Here is a 24,115-nt window from a genome sequence, read left to right as displayed (position 1 = left end):
TTTTTTTTTTTTCCTAATCACACTTAAGAGAGTTTTGGGTCTTTTATTATTATATACTATACTTAACCCCCCCTCAAAAAAAAAACCTTCTCCCTATTAAATCACAGCTCACACTTGTATTTCCTTTCTTTAAATCACTCATAGTCCAAACTACTCAGTTAGGGTTTTTTCCCCACTTAATATATAGTGCGAGCACCTCTAATTCTGTACCTGTCTTTTTCTTTCTTTTTTAATGTTTTTTTTTGTTTCTTTTTCTCTTTTAATTTTTCTTAATTTTTTACTTTTTTTCTTTTTAAATATTTTTTTAATGAGCCTGGCAGAGTTCATTTCTGAGATTTAATTTCCTCATACATAATTTAATTTCCTTATACATAATTTAATTTCCTCATACATACAATGGGTACAAAAACAGTACCTACCTAACAGGATTCCTTGAGTACTAAATACAACAATCCATATAGCTAGAACTAAAAAATCACTTTAATTAGTTATTATTATTACTATATGCCAAGCTCCCTGCTACATCCTCTACTCCTATAACTTCATTTTTAAAATTTTTTTATTTTAGAGTATAGCTGATTAACAACTGTGATAGTTTCAGGTGCACAGCAAAGGGACTCAGCCATACATATGCATGTATCCCTTCTCCCCCAAATGCCCCTCCCATCCAGGCTGCCACTTAACATTGAGCAGTTCCCTGTGCTATATAGTAGGTCCTTGTTGGTTATCCATTTTAAATACAGCAGTGTGTACATATCAATCCCAAACTCCCTGACTATCCCTTCCCCCCATCCTTCCCCCGCAACCCTGTAACCATAAGTTCTTTCTCTAAGTCTGTGAGTCTGTTTTGTAAATAGGTTCATTTGTATCATTTATATTTCTCTTTCTCTGTCTGACTTACTTCACTTAGTATGACAATCTCTAGGTCCATCCTTGTTGCTGCAAATGGCATTATTTAATTCTTTTTAATGGCTGAGTAATATTCCATTGTGTGTACTTTGGAGCCAGAGAGCTTAGGTTCAGAGTCTGGCTCCACTGCTAACTACCTATGTGCTCTCTGAAAATTACTTAACTTCTCCATGCCTCAGTTTTTCAATCTATCAAATGGGATAATAATAGTACTGCCTAATAGGGTTTCTATAAGGATTAAATTAGTTAACATATATAAAGTGCTTAGAACAGTGCCCCAAATATAAGAACTAGCTGTTACTATTATTGCTGTATTTTGTTACTGTTATTAGTGGGAACAAAGACAATCAACAAATAGTAACAAAAAATATGGCCATTTAATGATATGGCAGAAAAATAAAGCAGGGTAAGGGAACAGGGAGTGCCAGGATAGGGACTGCAATTTTTAAGAGGATAGTTCGGGAAACCTTCACTGAGAAGGTGATACTTGAGAAAAGGTCCGAAAAGAGCAGTAAAGGAGCAAGCCACACAGATATCTGGGGAAGAACTGAATCCTCTCTGAGGTACTTGATATTACTAACACCATTTTATAGATGGGAGACCTGAGGTTCAGACTAAGGAAACTGTCCAAGGTCACATAGCTTATAATGAATGAGCTTAGAGTCAAATCTGGGACTACTGACTCCAATTTCTTCTACACTTCTGGACCCTGTTTGACCTCCATTCCTTTCTGCAGTGAAACAAGACCAGTGAATCCTTTTCACATCAGTTTCCCATTCTGGCACTGAGATTTACAGATTCACTATGATTAGACAAGTTCTCTGGATTAATGGATTAACCAAAGGAGTTAAAGGCCCAGGCTGCCTTTAACTGCCCACTCTCACATGCACTCTCACCCACCACTTTCTAAGCAGCTCCACACCAGGACCCCATGTTAACTGCATGCTGTGCATAGAAAACAGACATTTATCAAGACCAACAAGACTCAAACACCAGGAAGGAGAGGTAAATTATACATCAGAAATAAAGGCCATGCTTCCAACCAGGCCTTTGAGGGGAAAAGCTCTGCTATATTTGCACTGCCAGAGAACTATGATCAAGTTAGGTTCAACCTACTGAAACTTTCTAATCTAAACTTGGTACATAAGATCTACAGAAATAAGAAGAAAAGAACAAATTGCTATATCCTCACTTTATCTGTAAAGAAGTCAGTGAATCAAAAATACTTTCAACAATATTTACTCTATACATTTTACCTGTGTTCATGTAAACTGTGAAAATACTGTGTGAAAACTCTGTGAAAATACTGGCAATCTATTCCAGAAAACCATTAGTGCTGCCAGGAGCAGTGGATTCTAGTCCTCCTTTACAACTTATTAGAAAAGTCACTTCCACTCCCTGGGTCCCACTTCTCTCATCAGTTAGAAGTAGAAGCTAGACTAGGTATTCTTTAAAGTTTCCATCTTCAACCCTTTATAGCACATTGTATTATAATAATGGCACAGCACCCCCACACCTTCAGAGTCAGACCCAAAATTCATTCATTCAATAAACATTTGCGTAAGCTAGGCACTGAAAACACAAATATACTAAATGATAAATTCATGAAAGTTTCACATATATTGCCTTTCCTATTCACAGAAACATTTCAGAGCTATGTTCCTACTAAAAACAAAATGTGGCTCCAATTTTTTTTTTTTCCTAATCACACTTAAGAGAGTTTTGGGTCTTTTATTATTATATACTATACTTAACCCCCCCTCAAAAAAAAAACCTTCTCCCTATTAAATCACAGCTCACACTTGTATTTCCTTTCTTTAAATCACTCATAGTCCAAACTACTCAGTTAGGGTTTTTTCCCCACTTAATATATAGTGCGAGCACCTCTAATTCTGTACCTGTCTTTTTCTTTCTTTTTTAATGTTTTTTTTTGTTTCTTTTTCTCTTTTAATTTTTCTTAATTTTTTACTTTTTTTCTTTTTAAATATTTTTTTAATGAGCCTGGCAGAGTTCATTTCTGAGATTTAATTTCCTCATACATAATTTAATTTCCTTATACATAATTTAATTTCCTCATACATACAATGGGTACAAAAACAGTACCTACCTAACAGGATTCCTTGAGTACTAAATACAACAATCCATATAGCTAGAACTAAAAAATCACTTTAATTAGTTATTATTATTACTATATGCCAAGCTCCCTGCTACATCCTCTACTCCTATAACTTCATTTTTAAAATTTTTTTATTTTAGAGTATAGCTGATTAACAACTGTGATAGTTTCAGGTGCACAGCAAAGGGACTCAGCCATACATATGCATGTATCCCTTCTCCCCCAAATGCCCCTCCCATCCAGGCTGCCACTTAACATTGAGCAGTTCCCTGTGCTATATAGTAGGTCCTTGTTGGTTATCCATTTTAAATACAGCAGTGTGTACATATCAATCCCAAACTCCCTGACTATCCCTTCCCCCCATCCTTCCCCCGCAACCCTGTAACCATAAGTTCTTTCTCTAAGTCTGTGAGTCTGTTTTGTAAATAGGTTCATTTGTATCATTTATATTTCTCTTTCTCTGTCTGACTTACTTCACTTAGTATGACAATCTCTAGGTCCATCCTTGTTGCTGCAAATGGCATTATTTAATTCTTAATGGCTGAGTAATATTCCATTGTGTGTGTGTATGTATACATATATATTTTAGAAATATTTACTTATTTATGTTTGTGCATTTCTTTTTCTTACAACCATTAGTTCCTTGAAAACATCTGATTTTTCTTTGCATCCCAAGTAAGACCTTTTTATAATTTATAATCCATACCAAGACTAATCCAAAAGGATGTTAAGTAGTTCATCTCATTAATATATAAAAATAAGACAGTTAAAAATGAAAACAAATAAAAACCAGGGGCATAGATTTAAATCAAATGATCAAAATTCAGGTCCTATATCTACCATATACATGCCACATGATTATTAGCAAGTTATAACCTCTCTAGTGAGCAAGATACAACGGCACACTTCACAGAGAACCTGTAAAACTCAGAAGTTAACAGAACCAGCAGCTGTGAAGCCAGGCACTGTTGGCTGGATTCAGATCACAACTCCTCACATATTAACTGTGTGAATTTGGGCACCTTACTTAACCCCTTTGGTTCCTAGTGTCTTCATCTGTTTCAATGGTGATAATACCACTTTTACAGCTGATATAAAAGTTAAATTAAATAATACATGTTAAGCACTCAGCACAGTGTCAGACACATAGTAAGCACTCAATAAAAAGTAACTATAGTTACTTATACTATAGTTACTATAGTATGTATGCATCATCTCCCGGTTGTTTATAAAAATGTGTTAGATAAGGAGAAAAAAGTTTCTGAAGTTTAAAGTGCCATGAAATGTTTGGAATACTTATTACTATTACTCGTATTCAAAACTATGCAGGAAATTAATAAAAATGAGGGAAAAACATGTCCAAAGATAGTTGTCTTAAACAACATTTTTCTAAATATAGTTCCTTATAGCTAGCTCCCTCTTTTGCATTTCTGGCCTCCTTCCAAACATCTTTAATACTGCAGTAAACCAGGAGTGGAAATGCAAGCTATGTAAATTGCAAATGTACTTGCAACTGACAGGAAAGGTGAGGCTTGGGGTTTTACCACCAAATTGGGACAAAACTGTCATCTCCTTCTAGCCCTGCAGGCTGCTTGTGCAGGAATTGATAATCTGTAGCTGCCAGGAAGGCCAGTTTAAATTGAAGCAGGTTGTGTTTCTCTGTTGTTTGCTTTTCTGATACTATTAGAACACAGTGGTGTCTGGGTCTGGCCTGCTCTGCGGGATGACAGAAGGTACAGCCAGAACATGAAGGCAGCAGAGGACATAAAATGGAGAGGACACAATAAAAATACTCAAAAAGTCAGTGTAGCATGATCACCAATGGGAACTGTTTCATAAGCATGTGTTGAATAAGCCAATATGTGTATAGTCACTGTGATACAAATACGTTTTAATGCATTATGATCTGTGTACATGAAGAATGTCAAAGAAAAGGCTGATCTGCATCCCATATACAGAGTCCTAAAATATCAGAACCAGAAGAGCCTTTAGAGATTATCCAGCACAGCATCATTGTTATTATGGATATAAGAACTAAGGGAAAGAGGCTTATCAGTGGTCACACAGACAAGGAGTAGAGCTGAGATCAGAACCCAGGACTAGGCCAATTGTGGACTTGAGTATAAAGTATGTAGGAAGGGAATATATTAAAAACCTTATCATTTGTGAACAAATCCCCAGAGATGGCTTAAGAATTCACGAATTTAGAAATGCCATTAACTGTAAGTGGGAGCCATTCCTTAGCTAAGTAAATCACTCTCATCCACCACTGCCTCATCAAATACTTTTCAAATGCTCACCTCAGGAAAGTGGGAAATTATGACATGTCATGGACCCCTGAGGCTGCTCAAGAATAGCCAGAGCTACATATGGTAAGTTCATCAAAGTGAAATGTCTAAAACAAAGTCCTGATCTGTACAGAGTAAAAAGGCAGAGAGTGCATTACTCAGCTTCCATCCAGTGTTCCCACAACTCATCTTTGAAGAACGAGTAAGCACATACAGTGATATTAATGGAAATAAAAGTAAAAGCCTCACACCTAAAATTCTAGGCTTTCAAAAACCTAGCCCCAATCTCTACTCTCCAGCATCCTTCACTTGTCAACAATGCTCTAGGCAACTTAGACCAGTGCTTGGCTTTTTAACTTTTTTTTACAGAGGAATAGAAATGTATGCTCTCAAACCTTGCACCATCCCTGTAAATTCAAATCCTAACCATCCTTCAGGCCCAGCTCAAGGCTCCCAACCCCAGGAGGCTTCCTCTGAAAAGCCCACATTAAAGGGATCTGTCCTCTTTGGCTCTGAATCTTTTCCACCTCATTTCTCATTGCCTTCCCCCCATCTCCCTCCACTTAATTCAACCTGTGCCCTGGCCACATCAGTTTAAATGCTTCTCTCCAAATGCAACGAACACTTACTGTCTCTGGAGCTTGGCTCTGTCTGGACTGTTCTTCCACTGTCAAAATCACACCAATCCAGTTATAATTTACTAGAAAGAAAACCGGACAACCTGGACTTGGAATATGTGAGTTGGAACCCCAGCTCCATTAATTCCTAGCCAAGATCCCCACCCACAACTACCTAGCTCCTTCGACTAGGCAACATATTCACCATATGTAAAATTAGATAATAACAAATCTCAGAGGTTATTAGGCATACCCAATAACTTAGGTTCTCTGAGGGATATAAAGGTACATAAGGAATGATCTCTGCCCTCTAAGAGCTTATGATGTTATGTAAGTTGGGGAGAAGGAGGTAGCAGAGCCTGGTAAGGGGAAAATTGGCTAGAGTCAAGGCATCACGGTTCTGGTCTTACGTCTATCACAGAACCTGTGGGATTGGATAAATACCTTCTCTTTATTAGGTCTCAGTTTTCTTCCTCTGTGAAATGAGCAGGGGTTAGGTCAGGGATTTTTTTGGTGGGGGCGGGGCACACCATGCAGTTTGCAGGATCTTAGTTCCCCGACCAGGGAATAACTTGGGCCCCTGGCATTGAATGCACTGAGTCCTAGCCGCTGGACCACCAGGGAATTCCCTAGGTCAGGGATTTTTAAAGGCCCTGCCAACTTTGATATTCTGTGGAAAATAACCATAGTACTAGACCATTCATGAGGTGAGCCAAAAGCGCAATACAGATAATGCCTAATGTAACCAGAAACAGGCTGCTGAATTCAATGGAAGCTGCTCTGTGACGGGCAGATCCAATGGAACTTCAAATGGGGGATGGGAAAGTTGAAGCCAAATGATGAATGCATCTGCTGCTAGGAGGTCAGGGCTAATCACAGGAACACTTCTCACAGGAAGCTCTGCACAAACACTCCACTGAGGTCCCAAAGTCCCTGCCCATACAAAGGAGCCTCATTGACCAGACAAGGAGAGGGACCAGTCAGGAGCCTGGCAGGAGAGACAAAGGACAAAGCCAAATGAAACATAGCCCATCCTGCCCGGAGCTGAGGCCACATCTTGGGCCTTCTCGGTCCTCAGATTTTTTGTGTGTTTTGTTTTTGTTTTTTTTCTTGTCAGAGCAGGTAAAGGGAGGAATAGAAAAGCAGGGCTCCACTGGTTGAATTTTTAAAAACATGTGCTGATGGGACTTTCCTGGTGGTGCAGTGGTTAAGAATCCACCTGCCAATGCAGGGGACACGGGTTCGAGCCCTGGTCCAGGAAGATCCCACATGCCATGGAGCAGCTGGGCCCATGTGCCACAACTACTGAGCCTGCGTGCCACACCTACCGAAGCCTGCACGCCTAGAGCCCGTGCTCCGCAACGAGAGAAGCCACCACAATGAGAAGCCCATGCACTGCAACGAAGAATAGCCCCCGCTCACCGCAACTAGAGAAAGCCCGCATGCAGCAACAAAGACCCAACACAGCCATCAATCAATCAATCAATCAATCAATCTTTTAAAAAAATTATATACCAAAAAAAACGTGCTGAATCTCAAGTTCTTTTAGCCAAAAACATAGTTTTTGCTTTGTAGAGCTTAAAATTTCAGAGAAGTAGCAGCAATTTTTTTTGTAAAATTATATACCAAAAAAACGTGCTGAATCTCAAGTTCTTTTAGCCAAAAACATAGTTTTTGCTTTGTAGAGCTTAAAATTTCAGAGAAGTAGCAGCAATTTTTTTTGTAAGCATCAGAAATAGTAAAAACAGGTTTTACAATCAGTCAGATTCAGGTTCAAATCCCAGCTCAACTACTTATTACTTACATGACCCCGGGTAAGTTATTTAACATTGCTGAGCCTTAGACTCCTCATCTATAATAATGTGACTAAGAATCCCCACCTCACAGGGTCAAGCCTGTGTTAGAGTATATGTATATACTCTTTCTGTATCTGTCTCTGCCATGAGATTGTCAACAACCTGAGAGCAGGGATTTTAATCTATATTTGAGATCCCCTAAAACAGTGCCTGGCACAAAGCAGGGGCCTTAGGAAATTAGATGAATGTGCCTACCATGTGTCCAGTCCTATGCTACGTGGTATAAGGGGAACAAAATAATGATCACGATAATGTTGAACATAATAATACAACCCAACAACAACAAATACATAGCATTTACTATGTGTCAGACACAATTCTAAGTCCTTTAAATCTTCCTGCTCCCATATGACACTTTTAACAAGCTGATGAGGTTAAGTATTATTGTCCAGACCTTGTTAATGAGAAAACTGAGACACAGAAAGGTTAAATAACTTGCCCAAATCCAGAACAGGCAAATCCACAGAGAAAGAACGTAGTTTGGTGTTCTGGGGGGAGTTGGGGTGGGGAGGCTGAGGGAAGGGGAGAATGAGAAGTGACTGCTAATAGGTACAAGGTTTCTTTCCATATGATAAAATGTTTTAAATTAGAGGTGTGGTTGCACAAGTCTGTGCATATACTAAAAACTACAAATAGTATACTTTAAGAGTGGATTTGGGACTTCCCTGGTGGCACGCTGGTTAAGAATCCGCCTGCCAATTCAGGGGACACAGGTTCGAGCCCTGGTCCAGGAAGATCTCACATGCCGTGGAGCAACTAAGCCCGTGCACCACGATACTGAGCCTGTGCTCTAGAGCCTGCACACCACAACTACTAAAGCCTGCACGCCTAAAGCCCGTGCTCTGCAACGAGAAGCCACCGCAACGAGAAGGCCGTGCACTGCAACGAAGCGTAGCCCCCGCTCGCCGCAACTAGAGAAAGCCCGCGCGCAGTAACAGAGACACAATGCAGCCAAAAATAAATAAATAAATAAATTTATAAAATAAACTTATTTTTTAAAAAAAGAGTGGATTTTATGGTATATTATATATTAATAAAGCTGTTTAAACAACAACAACAACAACAAAAAACACTTGGGAATTCCCTGGCGGTCTGGTGGTTAGGGCTCCACGCTTTCACTGCCAAGGGCCCGGGTTCAATCCCTGGTCAACGAACTAAAATCCCACAAGCCACGCGATGTGGCCAAAACAAACAACTTGCCGAGGATCAGAGAGTTAGGAAGCGACAGACCCAGAATTCTAATTCTCAAAATCAGTGCTTTTAACCATTATTCTATAGTGTCCTCAAGGCTTAAAATCTAGAACTATCTAGTTACTATTACTTACCTATAATATAGATAGACAGATAGATATAGGCTATAGATTTTAGAAAGAAAACAAGGCCTGAAACTGCAGGTGTTCAATAATGTTTAATTGAATTGAACTTAAAAATTATCAAATTTATTAATTTAATTCCTGACCTTGAGGCATTCACAGTATAAAATGAGGCTCAGACATGTTAAACTATCCCTAACTTGCAAGCTAGAAGGAAACATGTTCTATGTAAAAATAATTTCCCTTGGGAAACATCTGGGTGAAGTGGTCTGGCCAGCCCCCACAGTTCCCAGACCTCTTGCAGTTAGTTAGCGCTAATGATCTGTGAACGAAGGTGACATGTCTCACTTTCAGGAAGAAGTATTCAAAATCTGGTATATGACCCTACAGCTCTGACATGCACTTCCTCCCTCCCTCCCTGCCTCCCTTTCTCTCTATTCTGCAAAGACATCTTGGAAGTCTTATGTTGAGATGGTGACATCATAAGACAAAAGCAGCATAAATGCGCTAGGCATCACTTCCTGGAGGACAACTGCCCTCCAGAGTCACCTGGCCTGCAGTGGAATTCATATGAGCAAGAATTCAACAAATCTTTGTCATGTTAAGCCACTGAAATCTTGTGGCCAATTTGATACCACAGCATAATTCTGCATGTCCTGACTAATATAAATGTTAACAAGAAACAAACCCAGAATATATAAATTCAGATCTATACTCTACCTCTTACTATTTTGGCTAAGTTATTTGAACTCACTGGTCCTTGATTTACTCAACTTTAAATGGAGATAGTTAACACCATCCTCTCAGAGTTGTTATGATAAGTGAAATATACAAAAACAGCTGGCATAATGCAATTGCCTTTGGGGGAAAAAATGCGACATTGCAACAATCAAAAATGTGACACTGAACCTGACGGCTAAGAAATTCTAATAGGAGTCTACGCTGTCAAAAGCAAGAAAAAACATACTGTTTGGGAGAAGAACTGTGCTTTAACTAGTTCAGAAAGAGCAGTTATTAATTTTCGAGGGGGGGTAAAAAACCATACTCCTGTCTGTATGGTACTTTATATGTCCAAATGACCTCCTATACACTGCTACATTTGATCTTCACAAGAATCCGGTAAAGATTCTTATTAAAGAAAGATTAATACAAGCCCCCAGAGCTTAATCTACACCTATCTAAGGATCAGTAGGAAAAGACAAGTGTCCTTTTAAAGTAACAGAATGAAAAAGTACTTCCCTGTCAGCAGCTTCCTCATCACTACCTCCAGGTGTGAAGGAAAGGTACTGTAATTCACTCTGCCTCAAAAAAGCTTCCTCTGGCCAATTATAGTGTCTTCTATAAGACATTTATTCCAGGAAGGGGTAACACTTCAACAGTTATGTTACTTCTTATAAACCAAAGAAAACAACTATCTAATAAATAAAAGAAGGAAAAGTGCCACTCTCAATCTATTTAAATAACAAAAGAATTCTAGTGAAGGTATGAAAAACTATAACCATTCATGATATACAAATTATAAAAGCCCATGAACTAATACAGGGGCTCAATGAACATGTCTGATTAATACAAAAATATCCAGAAAAACTGTCTTGCCCTCAAGAGGACTATAAGTAGGAGAAATGATAAAAACTGGGCACACATAGCTAAAGTTAAAAAGTAAAAATGCCACAGAATATTAATAAATGAGAAATGAGGCTGAAGAAATCACTTCTCACAGAAAAGGCATCATGAAAGATGGCATTTTGTCTGAGTTCTAAGAATCAGAATCTTAGAAAACTCCTCAAAAGCACTAGGAACTCTGGCCCTTTGAGGGAACATTACAGAACTCTAAAAAATGAGCCTATAATAACAAGAGCTCTGAACTTGTTGCCATTAGTTCTCTGAAAGTACACTCCTAAATGCAAAAATAAATATTTCTGTCCCTCAAGGAGATCAGGGGAAAACATCTCATTAAGTGTCTTTTATACTGCAAACCTTGGTTTGACTCAGGGATACCAATCACTTTTTGAAATACCTGATATGACCCTGGGTGTTTTTTTAACATGAAGGCAGACACTGTACCTTTTCAACATAAGATGGGAAGCATAAGCCATTCAAGTTGGGGTCAATTACACAAGCAGAAGATTTGGAACCGTTCCTTTCAGCATGGGTCACAACTTGATAGTATATGCCAATGAAAAAGGCAGTGTGCCTTAGGAAACTAGAAAAAGAAGAGCAAATTAAATCCAAAATAAGCAGAAGAAAAAAACAATAAGAATCAGAGTAGAAATCACTAAAACTGAAAACAGAAAATCAATAGAGAAAAACCAACAAAACCAAAAGATCAATAAAATCAGTAAGCCTCTAACTAGGCTAAGAAAAAAAGAGAGAAGACACAAATAACTAATACCAGAAATGAAAAAGGGACATCACTACAGACCCCTTGAAAATTAAAAGGATAATGAAGGAATATTATGAACAACTCTACATGATATAGACCAATTCATTGAAAGACTATCTGCCAAAACACACAAAAAGAAACAATCTGAATAGACCAATATCTATTAAAGAAATTGAATCAATAATTAATAATCTTCTAAAAGAGAAAGCACCAGGCCCAGGTGGGTTCACTGGTAAATTCTACCAAATATTTAAGGAAGAAATTATACCAATTCTCTACAATTTCTTTCAGAGTACAGAAGCAGAGGGAGTATTTCCTAACTCATTCTGAGTCCAGCATTACCCTAATATCAAAACCAGACAAAGACATTACGAGAAAAGAAAACTATTGGCCAATATCTCTCATGAGCATAGATGCAAAAATCCTCAACAAAATATTAGCACATTGAATCTAAAAAAATTATATAAAGAATTATATACCATGACCAAGCAGGATTTATCCCAGCTATGCAAGGCTGGTTCAACATTTAAAATCAATTAATGTAATCCATCACATTAATAGACTAAAAAAAAAAGAAAAATCACATAATCATATTAATACATGCAGGAAAAAGCATTTGACAAAATCTAACATGCACTCATGATAAAAATTCTCAGTACATTAGAAAGAGAGGAGAACTTTCTTAACTTGATAATGACAAGAAACCTAGAGCTAGCATCACATTTAATGGTGAGAAACTCAAACTTTTCCCACTAAGATCCCATACAAAGCAAGGAGGTACCCTCTTACCACTCCTTTCAACACCATACTGGAAGTCCTTGCTAATGCAGTAAGGCAAGAAAAGGAAATAAAAGGTACACAGGTTGGGAAGGAAGACGTAAAACTGTATTTGTTCACAAATGAAATAATTGTCTACATAGAAAATTCAAAAGAATTGACAAAAAACTCCTAGAATTAATAAGCGATTATAGCAAGGTTTCAGGCTAAAAGGTTAATTACAAAACTCAACTGCTTTTCTATATACTAACAATGAACAGGTTAATGTGAAATTAAAAACACAATACCATTTACAACAGCATCAAAGAAAATTAAATACTTAGGTATAAATCTAATGAAATATTATAAGATCTATATAAGGAAAAGTATAAAACTCTGATGAATGAAATAAAAGAAGAACTAAATAAAATGGAAAGATATTCCATGTTTAGGGATAGAAAGGCTCAATATTGTTAAGATGGCAGTTGTTCCCAACTTGATCTATGGATTCAATGCAATCCCAATAAAAATCCCAACAAATTATTTTATGGATATTGACAAGCTGATTCTAAAGCTTATATGGAGAGGAAAAAGACCCAGAATAGCCAACACAGTATTGAAGGAAAAGAACAAAGTTGGAGGACTGATGCTACCAACTTCAAGACTTACATCAATCAAGACCAAAGACCTTAACAGACATCTGACCAAAGAAGATATACAGATGGAAAACAGCATATAAAAAGATGCTCCATATCAAATGTCATCAGGGAGATGCAAATTAAAACAACAGAAGATGCCACTACACATCTATTAGAATCACCAAAATCTGGAATACTGACAACACCAAATGCTGGTGAGGATGTGGAGCAACAGGAACACTTGTACATTGCTGGTGGGAATGCAAAATGGTACAGTCACTCTGGAAGACAGTCTGTCGGTTTCTTACAAAACTAAACATATTCTTACCACATGAACCAGCAATCACACTCCTTGTTATTCATGTCCACACAAAAACCAGCACAAAGATATTTATAATAGCTTTATTCATAATTGTGAAAACTTTGAAGCAACCAAGATGTCCTTCAGCAGGTGAAATGATAAATAAACTGTAGTACACCCAATGGAATATTATTCAGTTCTAAAAAGAAATAAGCTATCAAGCCATGAAAATACATGGAGAAAACTTAAATGTATATTACTAAATATATAATCTTAAAAGGCTACATACTGTATGATTCCAACTATACGACACTCTGGAAAAGGCAAAAACTATGGAGATGGAATCTTTAAAAATGATATAAATTAACTTATTTACAAAACAGAAATAGACTCACAGACATAGAAAACAAATTTATGGTTACCAAAGGGGATAGTGGGGGCGGGCAGGAAGGAAGATAAATTAGGACATTAGGATTAACATATACACACTGCTATATATAAAACAGGTAAAAAACAAGGACCTACTGTATAGCACAGGGAACTATACTCAATATCTTATAATAACCTAAATGGAAAAGAATCTGAAAAAAATATATATATATAAAACTGAATCACTTTGCTGTACACTTGAAACTAACACAACGTTGTAAATTAACTATACTTCAATTTAAAAAGTTTTAAAAAAACTATGGAGACAATAAAAAGATCAGTGGTTGGTGGGGGTGGGGAGGGGAGAGTAGGATGAATAGACAGAAGATTTTCAGGGCAGTGAAATATTCTGTATGATATTATAATGATGTATATATGTCATTAAATATTTGTCCAAACCCATAGGATGTATAACACCAGGAGTGAACCCTGAGGTAAACTACGGACTCTAGGTAATCTTGATGTGTCAATGTAAGCTAATCCTTGGTAAAAAATATATCATTCTGATGAGTGATATTGATAATGGGGGAGACTATGCACATGTGGGGGGGAGAGGTATATGGGAAATCTCTGTACCTCTCTCTCAATTTTGTTTTAAACCTAAAACTGCTCTAAGAAAATGGATCTTTTTATTATTTATTTATTTATTTATTTATTTAAATAGAGTCTTTTTTAAAAAAGAGGCAGTGGAGTTTAGGGGAAAGAGTGGGGAGTCCCAGTGATTCCATTTATTGACTGTGTGCTTTGAGGATAGTAGTAAAGGCTGTCTGGCTCACTACTGCATTCTCAGCGTCTAACACAATGTCCGAGTCTTGGCACACAGTACTCAAAATACATTTATGGAAAGCCTGAATGAATGAAGGAACCACTTACATTTTTTGATAGGTTTTTCTTTCTCTATCACTAGTAAGTGACAGAATCATGATCTGAACCTCTGCCTCTCTATACTCCAGGGGTGTCTATCTAGGGATATCAGAGTAGTATAAATGCCTATAACAGAGCTACATCCATTTCTTAGAGGTGATATCCAGTACCCAGCTTGGAATAATCTCTTGTGACAGACTGTATTTTCCAAAGATTGCCCCAATCCCATGAAGAGGTGGAGCCTAACTCTCCTCCCAGTGAATCTGAGCTGGACTAGCCCGATCAATAGGATGCAGAGGAAGTAATGCGGTGTGACTTCCAAAGCTAAGTCAAAAATGAGCCATAAATATAGTCAACTATAGGCCATTCAGTTTTTGCCTGGTTCTTTTGGATGCTCCCCCAAAACAAAGGGCTCCTTCGTTCATTCAAGCTTTCAACAAATATTTGTTACAAATTCCTACTATGTGTCAGGCCCTAGACATTGTCTTAGGCACTGAGAATGCAATAGTGAACCACTCCACTCGGCCACTGACCCTGTCCTCACAGAGTTTATACTCTAGAGGAGGAAAAAGATGAAGAGCAAGTGGGAAAAACTAATATATCCTATAATTATAACATATAAGAGATGCTCATAAAGAAGCAAACATAGAGATTTTCTCAAGAATGACAAGTCAAGAAAGAACACTCCAAGGTGGTGACATTTAAATAAGCCATAACAGATGAGTAGTTAGTCATGTTGGAGGGAGGAGCAGGGAAACATTTCAGGGAAAGGAATAGCATGGGCAAAGGCACTGAAGCAGAAAAGAAATCGACATGCTTTCGGAGGAACTAAGAGACAATGAATATGGGCAGAACAGAGTGAACAAGGTGGAGAGTAGCAAAAGGACCAGAGAAGAAATTTTTGAAGCAACACTGTTGGGTTAATCATAGATCAGTGAGTGTAGCATATCAGTAGATTCACCTCTCAAAATTCTAATTTAAATATTATTTTAAAGTCAGGTTTATATAAGTTCAGATATAAAACAAAAGAACTCAAGTAGTAAGTGCTGATACTGATGCTGTATGACTAGCTGTAGTCACATAACAAGCACATTATTCAAAAATGGGAATGTTTCCAAGACAAAGGACCATATGGTTTGAAGGACTTCCTGTAATTAACCTCTTTAGAATTTCAGGGCACAGAAAGACAAAATTGACTTTCTCATTGCCTCGTTAATGGTACAACTCATAAATCATACCTGATTTGACCTAGTTTTCTTCAGCAGTCATCTCAAAATGTTTCACTGAAACCACAGTCCTCTAATGGGGAGGATGATCAAACCTGTCACCAAAGGATGCCCTGTCTAAAAAGAAACAGCTCCTTTATAGAATTCAGAACATCAAAGCAGCTCCCTAATAACCAGCCCAAAGGCTTACTCCGCCCAAAGCCTTTGTCCTCTTATCACATGTCAAGCCCACGGGAGAAAACAAAAGATAGGTTTACACATTATTTCACACTACTGTCAAACATCTATCCCTGCACCCAAAGACAACTGAAATCATCAGCTGAAAAAATATTACTGGCCATTGTTCCCAGAAAACCAATTCACGGGCCTGGGACCTCCCAGCAAACGCTACTTTATAGCAAGGTCCTTTGGTCTAGAAGCCTATCTCTAACATTAGTTAAAACCAGCAAGTACCAAGTTGTAAATGAGATGATAAAATTTTATTACAGAATAGTAGTTTCAGGAAATATATGTGCTATTATTTTAATAATGAGATTGATTTTAGAGTTATAATTTGAAAGGACTGATGGCTTTTTTCTGCATGTGCAACCTAGCCTATGAATGTTTATTGTGGCTCTCAAGTAAGAGCCATAAAAGGAGCCCTTTGGACCACTCTCCAGGGCAGTCTGAATAACAGCACTCTATACTCTTGTCTGTACTGTTACTGCAACACCTGTGGAACCCTCCAAAGGGATTGCTCTTTGGCATAAGAGAGCTGAGACACACCTACCCCTACCCACCTTCTAGTCAAGAGCACTTGACCAGGCTAAGGGCCGCCCTCTTCCTCTCCACTGAGCCCAGGGGTAGCAGGTGATAAAAATGAAGCTCTGTTCCTGGTTGTGCTCATACCTGGTCATGACATTTTGCTCTGGTGGTGAATAACAGCTCTTATTTTCATCTTCACAATTAGGAAATTAGTCTTCAGCTGGATAAAACAACCACAGAGCAGCCTCATCAGTAAGCAAAGAAAACCAAGGGAGCTTGCGGCTAATGCCTGTGGACAAGAACGCTATAATGGTAACAACAGTTGGGAAGGGGATAACCTAATATTTGAAGTAAACCACTAGGGCGCTAGCTCATTCTGAAGCCTTCTCTCTGGACTTGAATCTTATAGTTGGCACATGCGAGCGAAGAATGATTCTCCAGCACTAGACAATGGGGTTCCTCACTGAAAATAAAATTCTCGTGCATGATGGATGAGCAATAAATCATTTGCAGAAGTGACCCAAAGAACTATCAGGGGCACAGGAAATCTGGGAACACTAGAGTTAAACAAAGATGTCAAGGAGGGAATTCTCAAGGAAGCTGAAATTGTAGCTTAGAAAGGAAGGAATCCAACCTTGCTAAAGGAGAAACAAACACCCCCCACCACCACACACACACACACACACACACACACCCCACCAAAAAAAGCAAAGAGAGTAGTGGAGCAGTAGATTGCATTCAAGTTCTCTGACTCCTAAGCCTAGGCTGTGACTTCCCTCTCTCATGACAGGGATATTTTGTCAGGGGCCAGCAACCGATTTTCAAACAAAAAACAAAACAAAACCAAAAAAATGGGTCCACACAATTCCTATAAAAGAGCCATCCCTAGTTCATCAAAAGAAATGAAAATGGACATGGCTGTCAAGTTGGCACTTCAAAAAGCACTTTTATGGTAATTTATTACCCCAGCATCAGCTACTTAGGAACTGAGTCATTAGGACTCTTGTTTGCTATGTCAGGTACTTTGCAGTGTCCCAAATGCAGAGGCTGTAACAACCAATATAAAAAATATTGAGAGAGCTCTGTTGGGAGCACAAGCTTTCACTCATATAAACATCAGCAAACATTCCAAGGAAGGGAGAGGCAGAAAGGGCACTGGTGAGAGTCAGAGAGCCTGAGCTGTAGGCTCTGCTTCTCTAGTTATTCATTCTAAAACTTTGGGCCCCTAAGTCTCTGGGCCTTATTTTTAAGTATGGTAACAGTTGACTTCAGATGTATAACAAAAAGCAGCAGTCCCCTACCTCACTCTGAATTTCTGCTTCTCAAAAGCAATCACTTTCAACTTTTAGCTCTTTCTCTTAGTATTTATCTTTTTATTTCCAAAAAACATGCTTATATTGGCACTTTTGGGGTCAATTTTAGTCACTATTTATCATCTTTCTGTTTTGAAGATCTGCTCTTTCATATCATGATCATCACCCCCAAGACCACCCATACATACACATGTACACACACTTCCCCTTCCACCAACATAGTCACATCACAATTTTTAGTTAAATTAATATTTAGGATATGCCCATTCCATGGAATACTACTCAGCAATCAAAAAGAATGAACTATTGATATACAACTACTTGTATGGGTCTCAAGTGCATTATGCTGAGTGAAAAAAAGGTCACACACACACAAAAAGGTCACATACTGTATGATTCCATTTATATATTTATCTTGAAATAACAAAATTATACAAATGTTAAATAAACTAGTGGTTTCCAGGAATTAGGGATGGGGGTAGGGGGTGTTGTGCTGTGAATATAAAGGGGTAGAGTGAGGAAAATCTTTATAGTAATGGAATATTCTGTATCATGATTGTAGTGGTGGTTACACAAATCTACACATGTGATTAAATGGCACAGAACCATATATACACATTGCACCAATGACATTTTCATGGTTTTGATACTGTACTACAGTTACACAAGATCTAACCATTGGAGGAAACTGGGTAAAAAATATATAGGGCCTCTCTGTTTATCTTTGCAACTTCCTGTCAATCTATAATTATTTCAAAATAAAATGTTTTCAAAATTAATATTCATAAATCAACTATACCCCAATAAAAACTAAATAAAACATTAATATCAAGGTCTATATTATTTTCAGGGGGAATCACAACATATTTATTTAGAGGGAATACAATTCAACCTACAACAGGTTGATTTCAAATTTTAGCTATTATAAATATTGTTTTTATGAAAATTTACACAAAAGCCTTTATGTGGCTATCTGCTTTCATTTCTCTTGGGAATACACCAAGGCATGATTACCAAAGCTTTTTAATGTTTTGTTATCTGGAGGAACAGTATTCCAACACTTTCTTGTTTTTTCAAGAATACTCAGGGTCTATACAATGATTTTCACAGCTAAACCACATAATGTATTATGACTACACTGCCTTTCTTGGATAACTAGAATTCTGTTTTTTCCTAGAATTAATAGTTGTCTCATTTTTAATTTGCTTGGTTTTAATGTCAGATAATTTACTGATGTCGTTTTGTATTTTCTTTAAAGTGGGGTCCTCAATCCCTAGGCCCTGGACCGCACAGCAGGAGGTAAGCGGCGAGCGAGGGAAGCTTCATCTGCCACTCCCCATCGCTTGCATTACCGCCTGAACCATCCTCTCCCCCCACCCCATGTGTGGAAAAACTGTCTTCCAGGAAACCAGTCCCTGGTGCCAAAAAGGTTGGGGACCGCTGCTTTAAAGCATCTCTCTTGGAATCTCCAACCTCTCGTTCAAATCTGGTAACTCTCTCTAGTCTGTAGGTCTCCTGCATAGCTGTGGTCCTGGAATACCCCTTAATCATCATTCTGGGACTTATACTCACTTTTCTCTTCTATATTAGATTCCCTTGATTCCTGGGTCCATGCCTTCCTATTTCTTTCCTATCTCATTATGGTATATCAAACTACCAAGCTGCCTGAGATAGCATACATGGGAAATAAATCTTTTTGAGATGTCTGAAAATGTCTTTTTTCCCCCTACTTTCATATTTGATTGTTAGTTTTGACTGGGTATAGAATGCTAGGTTGTAAATGATTTCTTCTCAGAATGTAAGGCAATTCCTCCACTTTCTTCTAGCTTCCAGTACTGCTTTTGAGAAGTCCAATGCCTTTGTATGCGACTTGTTAATTCTCTCTGGCAGCTTTTATGATATTCTCACTCTACTCAGTGTTCTGAAATTTCATGATGATGTGTTTCTTTTTTAAAATTCATTGTACTGAGTGCTTGATGGGGTTTTTTCAATATAAACATATGTGTACTTAAGTTCTGGGAAATTGCTATATTATTTCTTTGATGATTTCTTTCACTCTATGACCCCACATCTGACTATTAGGAGATCCAGAGATCTAAAGGAGAAAACCTACAGGAATTGGAGAGAATAAAATCATCAAAAATAATTATATCAATTCTCTTAAATTTAAATAACTTTTATATTTAAATATATCTTAAAACTGATCCTCTTATTTATTTTCTACTTCTTTGTTTTAAATTCTTTACTCTGATATATTTTTTAAGTGTCCAAAACTTCTTTCTTGTTCTCTATTCCTTTTTTATAACAGAACCCTATTCTTGTTTCACTGAGGCAGTATCTTCTCTGATCTGAGTTTTCTTCAAATTTTCTTTTGCTCCCTACATTGTCTCTTGTGCTCTGTCTCTACCCCCTGCTCTCTTTTGGGGGGATGGGGGTCCTTATATCTGTCTGTTTTCATTTGTTATTCATGTTAGAGGTTTTTCTCAAACATCAGGTGACCTTTGCCTTTTCTTTCATATTTAAGAGTAAGGCAACCAGAGAAACATTGTATGAGCAGCAGGGCATGTTAACTTCTAGGCTTCAATGTAACAAGAGAAAATGTCAAGCCAGTTTTTTACTGGGGAGGTCCCCAGATGTCTGTGAGTCAGTTTCTCAGCAAGGAATCCTCTAATCTCCCACCTGAGGAAAATAAACCTGACTACCTATTTCTGGGAGATAAGAACTAGATGGAGCCCTTCACTTAATCCCTGTTTTAAGAATGGCACCTCTCTTTTACTCTCAGCTAAATTTGATATTCCCAAAGCCAGGGCCTCTCTGATTTTATTTCTCTAGAGGATAAACCTCCAACGTTCTGCTGAAATAGAGAAAAGATGTGATGGTTTAGTTATTCCCTATATACCTCTGAACTCCTGTTTTTAGCTCCACCTCTCATCCTAATATTCAAGATGCCAAGAACCTCCAATACCTAGGGCTTTCTAGAGTTCTGTATGACAAAATGCCTTTACACAGATTCACATCCCCTCTGTAGCTTTAGCTTTCTGCTTTCCCTGATCCACTAAATCATTCATCATCTGTGCCTCTTTCCCATCTTGTCTATTCTCTTAGTCTTTGTGAGTTAATACTAGTTTTATGCCATTTCAATGGAGTTTTTAAAAGGACATAAGGTAAGATGTACATGTTCAATCCAATTTATTTTAATCATAAGCCCCCTCATGAAGTTACTGAAAGGACAAAATACAGAATATGAAAGTTTTTGGGAAACTTATAAAGTAAAAGTTCAGTAATAGTGTTAGTGGTAGCAATAGTATTCTATTATTTTCTTTTTGTATCTTTTTTTATTTGTTTTTATTTTGGTATGCTATTTTTTTTTAGCTATTCCAATATAAAGGATTTTTCTCTTTGGGTGCTCTAGGGAAGCACCAAGTTTCATAAATAAAACATCAAAAATATTTACAACATATATATCAAAAGGTGAATACCCTTAATATACAAAGAGCACCCCCACCCTGCAAAATTGATAAGAGACAAAGAACCTAGCAGAGAGGGAGCTTCAAGATGGTGGAAGAGTAAGACGTGGAGATCACCTTCCTCCCCACTAATACATCAGAAATACATCTACATGTGGAACAACTCCTACAGAACACCTACTGAACACTGGCAGAAGACCTCACACCTCCCAAAAGGCAAGAAACTCCCCATGTACCTGGGTAGGGCAAAAGAAAAAACAAAGACAAAAGAATAGGGACGGGACCTGCATCAGTGGGAGGGAGCTGTGAAGGAGGAAAGGTTTCCACACACTAGAAAGGCCCTTCTCAGCGGAGACTGCGGGTGGCAGAGGGGGGATGCTTCGGAGCCACGGAGGAGAGTGCAGCAACAGGGGTGCAGAGAGCAAAGCGGAGAGATTCCCGCACAGAGGATCGTTGCTGACCAGCATTCACCAGCCCGAGAGGCCTGTCTGCTCACCCGCGGGGACGGGCAGGGGCTGGGAGCTGAGGTTCAGGCTTCGGTCGGATCCCAGGGAGAGGACTGGGGTTGGCTGCGTGAACACAGCCTGAAGGGGGCTAGTGCGCCACAGCTAGCCGGGAGGAAGTCCGGGAAAAAGTCTGGAGCTGCCGAAGAGGCAAGAGACATTTTCTTGCCTCTTTGTTTCCTGGTGCGCGAGGAGAGGGGATTAAGAGAGCCGCTTAAAGGAGTTCCAGAGACGGGCGTAAGCCACGGCTATCAGCACGGACCCCAGAGACGGGCATGAGACACTAAGGCTGCTGCTGCAGCCACCAAGCAGCCTGTGTGCAAGCACAGGTCACTATCCACACCTCCCCTCCTGGGAACCTGCGCAGCCCGCCACTGCCAGGGTCCCGTGATCCAGGGACAACATCCCCGGGAGAACACACAGCGTACCTCAGGCTATTGCAATGTCATGCTGGGCTCTGCCGCTGCAAGCTCGCCCCGAGCTCCGTACCCCTCCCTCCCCCCAGCCTGAGTAAGCCAGAGCCCCCGAAGCAGCTGCTCCTTTAACCCCATCTTGTCTGAGCAAAGAACAGATGCCCTCAGGTGACCTACAGGCACAGGCGGGGCCAAATCCAAAGCTGAACCCCAGGAGCTGTTTGAACAAAGAAGAGAAAGGGAAATCTCTCCCAGCAGCCTCAGGAGCAGCGGATTAAATCTCCACAATCAACTTGACATACCCTGCATCTGTGGAATACCTGAATAGACAACAAATCATCGCAAATTGAAGAGGTGGACTTTGGGAGCAACGATATATATATATTTTTCCCCTTTTCTCTTTTTGTGAGTGTGTATGTGTATGCTTCTGTGTGTGATTTTGTCTGTATAGCTTTGCTTTTACCATTTGTCCTAGGGTTCTGTCTGGCCTTTTTTTTTTTCTTTTTCTGTATACTTTTTAGTGCTTGTTATCATTGGTGGATTTGATTTTTGGTTTGGTTGCTCTCTTCTTTCTTTTTCTTTTTTTAATTACTTAAAAATTTTTTTAATAATTATTTTTTACTTTTTATTTTAATAACTTTATTTTATTTTATCTTCTTTCTTTCTTTCTTTTCTCCCTTTTAGCCTGAGCCATCTGGATGACAGGCTCTTGGTGCTCCACCCAGGCGTCAGGGCTGTGCCTCTGAGGTGGGAGAGCCAAGTTCAGGACATTGGTCCACAAGAGTCCTCCCAGCTCCACATAATATCAAATGGTGAAAATCTCCCAGAGATGTCCATCTCAACGCCAAGACCCAGCTCCACTCAACGACCAGCAAGCTACAGGACTGGATACCCTATGCCAAACAACTAGGCAAGACAGGAACACAACCCCGCCCATTAGCAGAGACACTGCCTAAAATCATAGAGAGGCCACAGACACCCCAAAACACACCACCAGATGTGGACCTGCCCACCAGAAGGACAAGATCCAGCCTCATCCACCAGAACACAGGTACTAGTCCCCTCCATCAGGAAGCCTACACAATCCACTGAACCAACCTTAGCCACTGGGGGCAGACACTAAAAACAATGGGAACTATGAACCTGCAGCCTGAAAAAAGGAGACCCCAAATACAGTAAGTTAAGCAAAATGAGAAGACAGAGAAACACACAGCAGATGAAGGAGCAAGGTAAAAACCCACCAGACCTAACAAATGAAGAGGAAATAGGCAGTCTACCTGAAAAAGAATTCAGAATAATGATAGTAAAGATGACCCAAAATCTTGGAAATAAAATGTAGAAAACACAAGAAACGTTTAACAAGGACCTAGAAGAACTAAAGAACAAACAAACAGTGATGAACAACACAATAAATTAAATTAAAAATTCTCTAGAAGGGATTAATTGCAGAAAAACTGAGGCAGAAGAATGGATAAGTGACCTGGAAGATAAAACAGTGGAAATAACTACTGTAGAGCAGAATAAAGACAAAAGAATGAAAAGAATTGAGGACAGTCTCAGAGACCTCTGGGACAACACTAAATGCACCAACATTCGAATTATTTCTTCTTCTGGGGTCCCAGAAGAAGAGAAAAAGAAAGGGACTGAGAAATTATTTGAAGAGATTATAGTTGAAAACTTCCCTAAAATGGGTAAGGAAATAGTTAATCAAGTCCAGGAAGCACAGAGAGTCCCATACAGCATAAATCCAAGGAGAAACACACCAAGACACATATTAAACTTTCAAAAATTAAACACAAAGAAAAAATATTAAAAGCAGCAAGGGAAAAACAACAAATAACATACAAGGGAATCCCAATAAGGTTAACAGCTGATCTTTCAGCAGAAACTCTGCAAGCCAGAAGGAAGTGGCAGGACATATTTAAAGTGATGAAGGGGAAAAACCTACAACCAAGATTACTCTACCCAGCAAGGATCTC

The 24,115-nt window shown here is 38.7% G+C and overlaps 1 protein-coding gene across 6 annotated transcripts in view; it reads right to left on the bottom strand.

Moving 5' to 3' along the window:
• The window catches only part of LOC102983336 (uncharacterized), a 189,178-nt gene that overhangs the window by 73,360 nt on the left and 91,703 nt on the right, over window positions 1–24,115 (bottom strand). For 2 of the 6 annotated variants that reach the window (XR_003683638.2, XM_028501255.2), the window contains exon 3: window positions 11,164–11,302. The exons of 2 other annotated variants lie outside the window; for them this stretch is intronic. Coding sequence is in view for 1 of the 4 variants with exons in the window: in XM_028501255.2 (XP_028357056.1) it covers window positions 11,164–11,302 (139 nt within the window). In the remaining 3 variants the exon portion in view is untranslated. Of the gene's footprint in view, window positions 1–11,163; window positions 11,303–15,708; window positions 16,004–16,584; window positions 16,661–24,115 lie in introns of those variants that run through there. 2 more of the 6 variants (XR_003683643.2, XR_003683641.2) reach the window with 2 other exon arrangements.

This window comes from Physeter macrocephalus, chromosome 16 (assembly GCF_002837175.3).
Source record: "Physeter macrocephalus isolate SW-GA chromosome 16, ASM283717v5, whole genome shotgun sequence".
Classification (NCBI taxonomy): domain Eukaryota; kingdom Metazoa; phylum Chordata; class Mammalia; order Artiodactyla; family Physeteridae; genus Physeter; species Physeter macrocephalus.
This window is presented reverse-complemented; position numbering and strand designations above follow the sequence as displayed.